The sequence below is a fragment of the Abramis brama genome (assembly GCF_963993115.1).
Source record: "Abramis brama genome assembly, chromosome: 17".
Lineage (NCBI taxonomy): Eukaryota > Metazoa > Chordata > Actinopteri > Cypriniformes > Leuciscidae > Abramis > Abramis brama.
In genome coordinates, this window is record NC_139979.1 from 572,501 (window position 1) to 585,000 (window position 12,500).

General features: G+C 43.9%; 1 protein-coding gene across 2 annotated transcripts in view; it reads left to right on the plus strand.

Moving 5' to 3' along the window:
* The window catches only part of LOC311067631 (CREB-regulated transcription coactivator 2), a 28,557-nt gene that overhangs the window by 15,198 nt on the left and 859 nt on the right, over positions 1-12,500 (plus strand). For both annotated transcript variants that reach the window (XM_084089623.1, XM_084089624.1), the window contains 6 exons: positions 965-1,179; positions 2,531-2,979; positions 3,413-3,709; positions 4,466-4,558; positions 4,846-5,008; positions 7,308-12,500. The exon at positions 7,308-12,500 is cut by the window's right edge and continues 859 nt beyond it. In XM_084089623.1, coding sequence (XP_083945749.1) covers positions 965-1,179; positions 2,531-2,979; positions 3,413-3,709; positions 4,466-4,558; positions 4,846-5,008; positions 7,308-7,495 — 1,405 coding nt within the window. In that variant the 3' untranslated portion in view covers positions 7,496-12,500. The remainder of the gene's footprint in view (positions 1-964; positions 1,180-2,530; positions 2,980-3,412; positions 3,710-4,465; positions 4,559-4,845; positions 5,009-7,307) is intronic.

Here is a 12,500-nt window from a genome sequence, read left to right on the forward strand (position 1 = left end):
CAGTCATTTGTGATTTGCGCCCCTCCCATAAAAAATGAAAATGCAATATTATTCTGCTTTAATCGCCCCTATCTTCAGTGGAGATGTTCAGAACTGCACCATATTTCATGTGTATGATTAACTTGACATCCTCTGGGGGTATCCTCTGCTAAGTTTTGTAGAATTTCATCCATGGGGGGGTATAAAATAAATTCATTTATGTGCACATTTAGTGACTGTACACTCATCGGCCTGTAGATGGTGCTGTTGAGCGAAGGGTTGCTGGTTTAGGATGATACTGTCACACACACACATGCAGGAATACAAACAAACGCAAGCATGCACACACACTGACATCCACACGCACAGACACACACCCATACACACACATACAAATCCACATGCACAGACACACACACACAAACACACACGCGCACACATGTACGCACACATACATACACGCACAAACACACACACACACACACAGACACACACATACACAAACACACACACATACACACACACACACACACAGACAGACATGCACATACTATTACTTTTTTTAGGTATATACATAAACACGCAATACAGCCAAATTACTCCACGTCATTTATTTTTGTGGAAAGCCAGTGCAGGCCTGAGCGGCGGTCATATTTTGTACCGCGATGCGGTACATCTAGTTAAGGGCGTGGCCACTTGAGTGACAGGTGGATTGCCACTGAAAATCCACTACGAGCCGTTTGTCTGCAGTGTGTTAGCGTCACGTCACCTCAGCTAATCCGCCTCGCTGCACATCTTCGTTTATCCGGGAGTGACGCTGCCAAGATGGCGACCGCCGGCTCCGCCCACTTTGGGCTTCAGAAACACTACGGCTGACGTCACTTCAGTCTATGGTTTCAGTGTCTCTGTGTTTATTTGCTGCATATGCACTGGTTTCAGGTCAGTATCTGATCATTACTGTGTGTGTGTGTGTGTGTGTGTGTAGTGTGTTTCCCTCTCCGGACCAGCAGGGCGGCGCTGCTCACGGCCAATCAGTGTTGAACACGGGCGGCTCGCTGCCGGATCTGTCCAGCCTGCACTTCCCGTCTCCTCTTCCCACGCCACTGGACCCGGACGAGCCCGGATACCCGTCGCTCAGCACCGGGAACCTGACCTGCACCCTCACCCAGCTGGGCATCACCAGCGCCTTCCACTCCACAGGTGTGAGACATCAGAACTCTATCAGAACTCTATTATCGCACCGCTCTGCATTTACACTGTTGCACTGCCGGTTAAAGTTTGGATCAGGAAGATTTTTAAAAGTAGTCTCTTCTGCGCACCAAGGCTGCATTTATTTGATTAAAAAACAAAACAAAACAAAAAACAGTAATATTGTTAAATATTATGACAATTTAAAATAACTGTTTTCTATTTTTTTCAGGATTCTTTGATGATTTGGGGTTAGGGTTTGAAAGTTGAAAAGAACCGCATTAATCTGAAATAGAATGTTTTGTAACATTATAAGTGTCTTTACTGTCACTTTTGATCAATTTAATTAATCCTAAGTATTGATTTTTTTCTTTCCCCCAAAAAATAAAATAAAAATGTGAATAAATTATTATTTTTTTGAACAGTAGTGTTTAATTTTACAAAAGCTTCTATTTCAGATAAATGCTGCAATCATGCGTTCCCCTCCACAGGCTCTGACGTACTGTAACTACAGTCGTCAACATTTGAAGTGGATCCTAAAGTTGTCCTAAGACAAGAACGGGTATTGCTCATAATTCTTGTATAACTTTGATGAAAGGCTTTGATCCACTTCAGATGCTGAATACTGTATATTATTGCACAGCTCTTTATTGCTGTTCGCACGTCGTCGCTCAAAAATGACAGAATTTTTTTTTATTTCGTTGAAATTAATGTACTATATTTTAGTTTCGATAATGTTTTTATTTTATTCAATATTTTGTATTTTTAGGGGATTTTATGGTACTTAATTATATTTACACTGTATTTATAACCCATTTATTCACTTTCTGAGCATAGACCTGAACTGTTGTAAATCTTGAACGCTTTAGAGCGACAGACTTAAGTTTGATCTCTTTTGAAAAGTTACAGAATTTTACGTTTATTGTTATTAAAAATGCACAAAAATACCATTTTCTATTTTTATATAAAATATATATTTTCAAAGACACATTTTACTCTAAAACTGCAAGAAAATCAAAGCCATAAATCTAAACAAGTTGTGTTCCAGATGTGAGGTTGATATCTCAGTAAATGATCTTCCAGTGAGATGTCGTTCGGCTGCAGTTCCAAACGCTTCCACTAGAGGAAACTCGTCTCATTCATTTCCAATGCGCTCATTTCTGACCGCGAGGAGCTCAAGTGTGACTATTTTTTATCCTTTACCAAGTTTTGTACCATTCCAGGAAAAAATAAAACCTTTTTCAGTTTTCAAAGAGCACCAGAGAGTTAAAGTTGATATATAACGTTGCAGTGGAGACATGATTCAGAAAGAGCAGCTCTAATGCTGATGCTGGCGTTGATGTAAAATCACATGTTTCTTCAGGTCTGCTGCCGTCTCTGCAGGGCACGTCGAGTAGCCCCTCCCTCCAGTCGTCGCTTAGCAACCCCAACATCCAATCATCTCTCAGCAACCCCAACATCCAATCATCTCTTAGCAGTCACTCGTTCCCAAGCTCCGCCTCCCTGCACTCGTCACTGAGCAACCCCTCGCTGCAGTCCTCGCTAAGCTCCTCCCCCTCTCTGAGGTCATCGCTCAGCAGCCAGTCGTTGCAGTCGTCCCTCAGTAGCTCCTCCCTCCAGTCGGCAGCCAGTAATCCCAGTAATCCCAGTTTCTCGGGCTCCTTCGCTGCGCTCGCACCTGGACAGGTGCAGATGAACACGTCCCCCCGCAGACGAGCACAACTCGCACCTGTGATCCTGCCTCAGGACACACGCCGACACCACCCCAAACAGTTCTCGCCCACCTCGTCCTCCCTCGGCTCCATCACACAGGTACACACACACACACACACACACACACGCACACTCTCTCTCACACACACATACACGCATACACACACACACACACACGCACGCACACTCTCTCACACACATACACGCATACACACACACACGCACGCACACTCTCTCTCTCTCACACACACACACACATATATTAACCCTACCCCTAAACCTACCCATCACAAACACACACACAAACGCACTCTCTCTCTCACACACACACACACACACACCCTCACACACACACTAACCCTACCCCTAAACAATAATACTTTCTCTAAATAATACAATATTGCAAAGCTTGGAATACATAGAATAATAATAAACATCAAAATAATAGAAGAAAATATTATAACATAAATTTATATTCTCTCTCTCTCTCTCTCTCTCTCTCTCTGTGTGTGTGTGTGTGTGTGTGTGTCAGGGTGTGGCTCTGGACACCAGTAAGCAGAGGTCGTCTCAGTATTCTTTCGGGCAGCAGGTTCAGAAAGGTCTTGTTCCTGCGCAGACGCACACACACACACACACACACACGCTCCGCCCGTCATCACAGACCGCACAGCTTCATCTACACAACATGCAAAACCTGCACAAGACGCAGAACTTCCAGCTGCAGCGGCCCAACCAGAACCAGAACCAGAACCCGACCGCCGGGAGTCTGGGCCCTGCAGACGCTCCGCTGGACGAGCAGAACCGCATCAGCGAGCTGGACCTGTACAACGTGAGTGACGCACGTCCATCATATGACATCACTGCTGAAGTCACCAAGAAATCAGTCGTTTTTGAGAGTATTGCAGTGTTTATACAGCTTTATCTATACAGCGCTTTATACAGCACAGTGTTTCAGAGCAGCTTTACAGAGATAACAGGAGAATAATGCAACAGAGTTTGTTTCCAGCTTGAGTCAGTTCAGTGATGCTTCATTTCTGTTGTAAAAAAGTTATTAATTTAGTTCATTTATATATATAGCGACTCTGGAGAAAACGGTGATGTCATTATAAATTATTTATCTGTGCACATACATAATTTTTTTTTTTTATGCATTTCACTTCGTTATACGTCGCAATATAAAAAGTAAAGAAGACTCCTGTCTCATGCTGACTTCAGTGCGTGATTACTGAGTGTGCGCTGCTGTAACTCAGTCCAAACCACTCTGAGAATGAGATGTATTGACAATCTTTGGGTTTGCGAGCTGCTCCGGCTCTGAGGGGCTCGAGCTGCCGTACGAGACCGCTTGAGAAACATCCGTGGGTGTGAGTGTGTGTGTGACAGACTGCGGAGCGTTCGCTGAATGAGCTGAAAGACTGTAGCTGATTAGAGTCGGTGGAGTGACAGCTCCAGTCCATCACTCAAGCTCTATTTCTGGTTACATGAAGTGAAAACTGAAATAGCACTGGACTAGACATGATGATACTTCACTAATGGAGGTGTGTGTGTGTGTGTGTGTGTGTGTGTGTGTGTGTGTGCTGTCACTCAGGACACCATGTTCCTGAACTCTCTGCTGGACGACCCGTACCTGGACCTGCAGTTGGCCAGCCGCCAGAACCAGAACCTGAGTCTGAGCCAGCAGGTGAGACACACACACACACACACACACACACACACACACACACACACACACACACACTCACTCACTCCCTTACTCTCTCACACTCCCTTACTCTCTCTCTCACACACACACACACACACACACACACACACTCACTCACTCACTCCCTTACTCTCACTCTCACTCTCACACACACACACACGCACACTCACTCACTCACTCACTCACTCACTCACTCACTCACTCACTCACTCACACACTTGTTCCCTGGCTCTAACCCCATCTGGTGTGTGTGTGTGTGTGTGTAGTTGGGTCTGGACTGTCCTGATCTGGGCTCTGGGTCAGGGAAGGCTCCGGGTCAGCAGGGGGCGCTGGAGCTGCTGGACTCCTCAGAGCAACACATGCTCACACACACCCAGAGTCAGGCGTACACAGACGGGCGGCACACGGTGCCCAACATCATCCTGACCGGTGAGTGATCATCGTCTGCGTTCACTGAACTCAAGCCGGTGCGCACTGTGATTCTGGCCGTCTGAGACGACTTTGACCTCTGACGAAGTTCTGGCGTGTCAGAAGATTTGACCCTCAGTCCTGCAGTGATTCTCCTCAGACCTCCGTCTAATCGGCGTCCTTTTTCAAGACAAGCCGAGACCAAAATTAACGTTAGAGATTTCTTTGTAGCCGCCGTTTCAGTCCCGCGTGTAGCGCAGCTCACCGAGCGCGTCATTGACTGATGATGTAAAACTCTTGCGTACGTCCGTTTTTAACACGTCTTGACTGTCGTACAGTCTGACATTCATGACAACTGAGCTCTTACAGTGTGACATGGACTACAGCGAGGATCATGTTCGTACAGTTCGCAACATTCGTAAAGGACTATTATAAATCGCACAGTGTGAACCCGGCTTACAGGGATAGTTCTCCCGAAACTGAACATTATCCCATGATTTACTCACCCTGAAGTCATCCTAGTGTATATGACATTCTTCTTTCAGACGAACACAATCAGAGTTATATTAAAAATGTCCTCTTCCAAGCTGTACAATGGCAGTGAATGGGTGTCTGTCTTTGGAAGTCCATAAAAGTGCATCTATCCGTCATAAAAGTGCATCTTTCCGTCATAAAAGTGCATCTATCCGTCATAAAAGTGCATCTATCCATCATAAAAGTGCATCTGTCCGTCATAAAGCGCATCTATCCGTCATAAAGCGCATCTATCCGTCATAAAGTGCATCTATCCGTCATAAAAGTGCATCAAAAGTGCATCTATCCGTCATAAAAGTGCATCTTTCCGTCATAAAAGTGCATCTGTCCGTCATAAAGTGCATCTATCCGTCATAAAAGTGCATCTATCCGTCATAAAGTTCATCTACCGTCATAAAGTGCATCTGTCCGTCATAAAAGTGCATCTATCCGTCATAAAAGTGCATCTTTCCGTCATAAAAGTGCATCTTTCTGTCATAAAAGTGCATCTATCCGTCATAAAGTGCATCTATCCGTCATAAAGTGCATCTATCCGTCATAAAAGTGCATCTATCCGTCATAAAAGTGCATCTATCCGTCATAAAGTGCATCTATCCGTCATAAAGTGCATCTGTCCATCATAAAAGTGCATCTATCCGTCATAAAAGTGCATCTTTCCGTCATAAAAGTGCATCTTTCTGTCATAAAAGTGCATCTTTCCGTCATAAAAGTGCATCTGTCCGTCATAAAGTGCATCTATCCGTCATAAAAGTGCATCTATCCGTCATAAAGTTCATCTACCGTCATAAAGTGCATCTGTCCGTCATAAAAGTGCATCTATCCGTCATAAAAGTGCATCTTTCCGTCATAAAAGTGCATCTTTCTGTCATAAAAGTGCATCTATCCGTCATAAAGTGCATCTATCCGTCATAAAAGTGCATCTATCCGTCATAAAAGCGCATCTATCCGTCATAAAGCGCATCTATCCGTCATAAAGTGCATCTATCCGTCATAAAAGTGCATCTATCCGTCATAAAGTGCATCTATCCGTCATAAAAGTGCATCTATCCGTCATAAAAGTGCATCTATCCGTCATAAAGTGCATCTATCCGTCATAAAGTGCATCTATCCGTCATAAAGTGCATCTTTCCGTCATAAAAGTGCATCTATCCGTCATAAAGTGCATCTTTCCGTCATAAAGTGCATCTATCCGTCATAAAAGTGCATCTATCCGTCATAAAAGTGCATCTATCCGTCATAAAGTGCATCTTTCCGTCATAAAGTGCATCTATCCGTCATAAAAGCGCATCTATCCGTCATAAAGTGCATCTTTCCGTCATAAAAGTGCATCTATCCGTCATAAAAGCGCATCTATCCGTCATAAAGTGCATCTATCCGTCATAAAGTGCATCTTTCCGTCATAAAAGTGCATCTTTCCGTCATAAAAGTGCATCTATCCGTCATAAAAGCGCATCTATCCGTCATAAAAGTGCATCTATCCGTCATAAAGTGCATCTTTCCGTCATAAAGTGCATCTATCCGTCATAAAAGTGCATCTATCCGTCATAAAGTGCATCTTTCCGTCATAAAGTGCATCTATCCGTCATAAAAGTGAAAACTCTGATTGTGTTCGTCTGAGAGAAGAATGTCATGTACACGAGGATGACTTCAGGGTGAGTAAATCATGGGCTAATGTTCAGTTTTGGGAGAACTATCCCTTTAACATGATTTTGTTACTCAACAGAACATTCTTTGATAATTGCTCCATGATTTCGGTTATGATTCCGATGTTTCCGATGTGTGTCAGGAGACTCTCCGTCAGGGCTGTCGAAGGAGATCACACACGCGCTGTCGGGCGTCCCGGGCTTCGAGATGGACCCGTTCGGCTCGGACGACCCGCTGGCGCTGGAGGGTCTGGGAATGCTGACCGACGGGGACCTGATGCTGGCCGACCCGGCAGTGGAGGACTCCTTCAGATCCGACCACCTCAAGTGACCCGTGGGTCATGTGACACTTCGTAACTCGTGCACGTGCGCTTAAAACTGTGAGCTTCTGCCCTTTAACTCTCTGCACTTCTCAGACGATCAAACCCTGTTACAAACATCACCGTTGACCAATCACAGCGGGTCTAGACGTGCCTCCGCTCAAATGTCCCAGCATGCACTGGACCACACCAGGTCAATGCAGAATTCACACATGCACTTAAAGCTGAAGTTCATATGTTCCTGAAGAGTGAAACACTGTGACTCGGACTCAGCCAATCATGCGAGTCGGGGGGCGGGGCTATCTGACCGACTGACCAATGAGGGACGAGGGGAGTGTCTGACTGAAAACACTGAGTGGCGTGTTCAGAATAGCATACTATTATACTGCAGATGTATCCCACAATGCATTGTGCTCGACAGTGCTGGGAGTGACTGATTACATATAATCTGGATTATGTAATCAGATTCCAGAAATTAAATGCTTGCAATTAGATTACATTACGTTTTAAAAAGTTTATTATCAGACTGCAGTTACTTTTTATTGATTGCTTAATATTCACAAAATGGCAGTAAATTATTCAGAATTCATTGATTCTCATTGATGAAGTTTTTTTTAAATCTTTCTAAAAAAAACAGTATTGCTTATATGAGTTCAGAGTCACACAGAGACTGGCCAACAGTCAGGTGACTATATAACAGTCAGGTGACTATATAACAGTCAGGTGACTATATAACAGTCAGGTGACTATATAACAGTCAGGTGACTGAGGCTGCACATCCCAGACATGAAAATATTTAAGTTTTTTGTTGTTGTTGTTGTTTAATAATGCAGCACTGTTTGCAAGCTAATATTATTGAGTTGTTTGCACAGATCAGTATGCAGTATTCCCTTCTGAACACAGCCACTGTCTCTCTCACACACACACACACACACACACACACACACACGTCTGGTTTACTATCTTTGTGGGGACTCTCCATAGACGTAATGGTTTTTATACTGTACAAACTGTATATTCTATCTCCTTACACTAACCCTACACATCACACACACACACTCTAACCCGACCCATCACACACACACACACACTCTAACCGGACCCATCACACACACACACACACACACACACACACTCTAACCCGACCCATCACACACACACACACACACACTCTAACCCGACCCATCACAGAAAAATTTCTGCATTTTTACATTTTCAAAAAAATCTCATTCTGTACGATTTATAAGCTTGTTTCCTCACTTTAGTCGCACAGTGACACGAGTCCCCATGAGTGTGTGTGCATTCAGGGTTAAGTCCCCACCGGGATAGAAATTCATGTACACACACACACACACACACGCTCCGGTCAGCAGTTCTGGGCTTTTCTCCTGATTGATGATCTTTGATCTCTGACTGACTCGTCCTCCACAGTCACTCGATGAACACACTCACACACTCATGCTCTCACATGTGCCGAACGACTGAAGAGGAAAAGACCAAATATGTGTGTGTAACGTCCGCCCGTGTGTGTGTGTGTGTGTGTGTGTGTGTGTGTGTGTGTGTGTGTGTGCTGCTCGTCTGCACTCTGTTCTGCCTGTATTTGCACGATTACTCTCTTAAGCAAGGCCATATTCAGAGGAACACGTATTTTTATGTAATTAAAATCTGCGTACTATGAGATTTATTTTTAAATAAAGTTGCTATAGATATATATATATATATGCATATAAATGTCTGTATATGGATAAACAAATGTATACGTTGAGGAAGGACAGCTGGTGATGTTTCAGTCTCAGTTCAGCACAGATGATCTCGTTCAGCTCGTCTCAGAGCTGTGTGTGTGTGAGTGTGTGTGTCTCAGAGCGGAGTGAGTGTGTGTGTGTGTCAGAGCTGTGTGTGTGTGTGTCTCAGAGCAGTGTGAGTGTGTGTGTGAGTGTGTGTCTCAGAGCAGAGTGAGTGTGTGTGTGTCTCAGAGCAGAGTGAGTGTGTGTGTCTCAGAGCTGTGTGTGTGTGTGTCTCAGAGCGGAGTGAGTGTGTGTGTGTGTGTCTCAGAGCGGCTTCACTGTTGAACTGGAGAATCACAGAATCATTATTCAGGCGATTCTCTTAATTCTCATTACAAATTCTGAAAAATATCACATCTCTCTATATCTTCATCTGGAGTAAATCATCATAATCCGCTGCCAAACCAGCAGCACATCTGGAGTTCACCCGCACTGAGCGAGACGTAACGGTGACTCTCTCCGCTTCGCGTCGGGTGGTTCTTCGCCTCTACGTCGTGCATTAAAATCCTTTAATGCATGGCTAGCCGTGGATTATCCCGCTTATACCTTGGTTATTTGCCAAGTTAAAAATAAGTTAAAGCTGTAACTGATGTTTACAGTGTAATTTTTTAACAGACGTGTAAAAATGACGGTTATTTCTTAAGTTAAGGCTCGTCAGTTCTTGCACTCCGTCCGCTTTAAATAAAGTAGAGCCATCGGATTGCTTTTATTATAATGAATTCCAAGCGGCAACCTCCCCGTCTCTCTCTTGAAACCAACACGGAAGTGAGTTAAACTGCAATTCATTAACTGGCCGCTTGGGCTGGCTGCAGAAGCGAGTCAAATCTGTATCTCCCCCATGTTCAAATTACCAACTTTACAGCAGGAAAAAACAGCCTGGATCTCTATGTGGCTTTGGTCTATACAGCTAGTTTTGCCATTCATAACAACTGTGAGGGGGGTGAATTTTTTTATAACTCATTCGTTTAGTTGATTCATATTTAAATTTAAGGGTGTGGCCACTTGAGTGACAGATGGATTGCCGCTGTCAATGCTAGCCGTTTGTCTGCTGTTACTAGCCGTCACTTCACCTCAGCAAGTGTTGCTGCTGAACTTGCCTTCTCTGCAGTGTTTGTGCTTTTTTTCGGGATTATTTCATACAATTTAATACACCCATTACTTGGGTACAAAGCCCACGGCTTAGGATTCCGTCGTTGTCGTCGAGTATCGTTCGAGAGAACAGCCAGCGCTGTATTTCATGGTGCGTTCTATTATTGTCAACGAACCGACTCGGACCTCGGATATGACGTCACTTCCACACTTCAAGCGTTCTGGTATGTTTTGCGCGTCCGAGTCGGAGAAAAACATGGACGCCACCCGGAAAGCTGTTGCTATGGTAGCACTGGCCGAGTACCAGGCGCTCCAAAATAAGTATGTGCTTCACCTAGTAACTAGTTTACCTTCTGTTAGCAACGCTAGCCACGTTAGTAACACCCGTTTGAAACAAGGCTTCATTCAATATTGCACTCACAACAAGACCGATTCCCATACCCACAGGCAGTGATACGGACGCAGTAAGGTATTGCAGTAATACGACGAGTGATTAAAATTTAAACAACGTCATTTAAACAACCAAAGCGGTACAAAAACAATGAAAACAAGTCACACAGGGCGCAGCCATCTTGGATTCCGTATCGGAATTCTTGCTCGGTGTCCTCACGGTTGTCCAAACTTCCGAGCGGCAAAATCCGAGGAAAGGGGGCGTGTTGGTGCGTGTTGCTAAGCAACGTCTGTCTTCCTAGTCGGAACTCCAACACGGATAAATAATAGAACGCAGCATAAGTTCCTCTGTGAACATGCACTAATGGATGTCTGACAATTTCGTTGCTTTTTGGAGTTTTCAAATTTAAAAACGTCAATAAAGGCTTGTTCGTTCTGCTCTCACGGAACAGATATAGATTATAATATGCTTATGTACCGTCAGATGAAATCATGCAGGCGTCGGCGCTTTCTCCGTCCGTGCTATAAATGCACATGAATGAGCGCGGATTTTCTAGCGCATTTACTTGCACTTCATAGGCAATATATCTATGGTTTAACCCATTTGAGAGGCGGCCAAAATCAGAATTTAAAATGGACTGAATAAGCTCTGCGAACTTGACGAGCGATGCCGCGCTGACGGACCATAAGAAAGAGTGACTGACGTGAACATAAATCACTGTCACACACACTCTCTCGAAGCAACGTTAATATTAAGTTACTGCATAATACATTTTCAACTAACGTTAGCAGAATAGTACAGAATCACAATACACAGTCTCACTTGTAGCCGTGTCTTTTAACTATTATAATATTTCGAAGGGCAAAAATAGGAACTTTTAATTGGCTTTACATCATCAGCTAACTCGATCACGTCGAGACAGGTGATTTCAGATAGCCAGGCTCATCTCTATGGCCAGGTAACAGGCTCCTCAGCTCCACCAAAGCCCGTCACGCGCGCGCCTGTTTTCTGTTATCCGGGAGTGACGCGAGGCCAAGATGGCGACGGCTGGCTCCGCCTACTTTAGGCTTCAAAAATGCTCTTCAGAAACCTACGGGTGACGTCACGGACACTACGTCCATATTTTTTTACAGTCTATGATGAATTCACATTTATTTAAATTCATTATTAAAAAAGAGAGAGACAGAACTGAAGGAGAAGGAACAGAGAGAGAGAGACCTGTGTGCGTCTCTTCTTTAAAGTCTAACGTTAGCAGTTCTTTGCTTAAGCATATAGCTAACTTAATGATTCTTTAATGGATTTATTACAATTATTTATGAATGACAGGCAACACTGACAGTGACAAGGCAATCTTTATTTGAACTAATCATGTCATTTATTTATTGTTAATTCTTTGTGCCGCTTTTTGTCATTCAGCGTCTTCTCCAAGTCTTCTACTTCGTCTTGGGCCCATTTCTCAGAGTCGCCATATTCACCATACAAATTAAACGATATGCAAAAATCATCCATTTAGCCTACCTAAACAAACGTTTTCATACGCGTCTCTCACTCTGCTCGCAAGTGTATCTGTGTTACTATGGTTACCAATGTAGCGGATTAATTTCGAACTGTAATCAAACTGACTGGAACTACCTGTGCATTAAACGGTTTTACTGCACACCTTCCAGCCAATCAGAATCGAGTATTTAAACAGCCCATGGTATAACTAAGATTATTAAATGCTGTAGAAGAATTGTTCATGTTAACTAATGA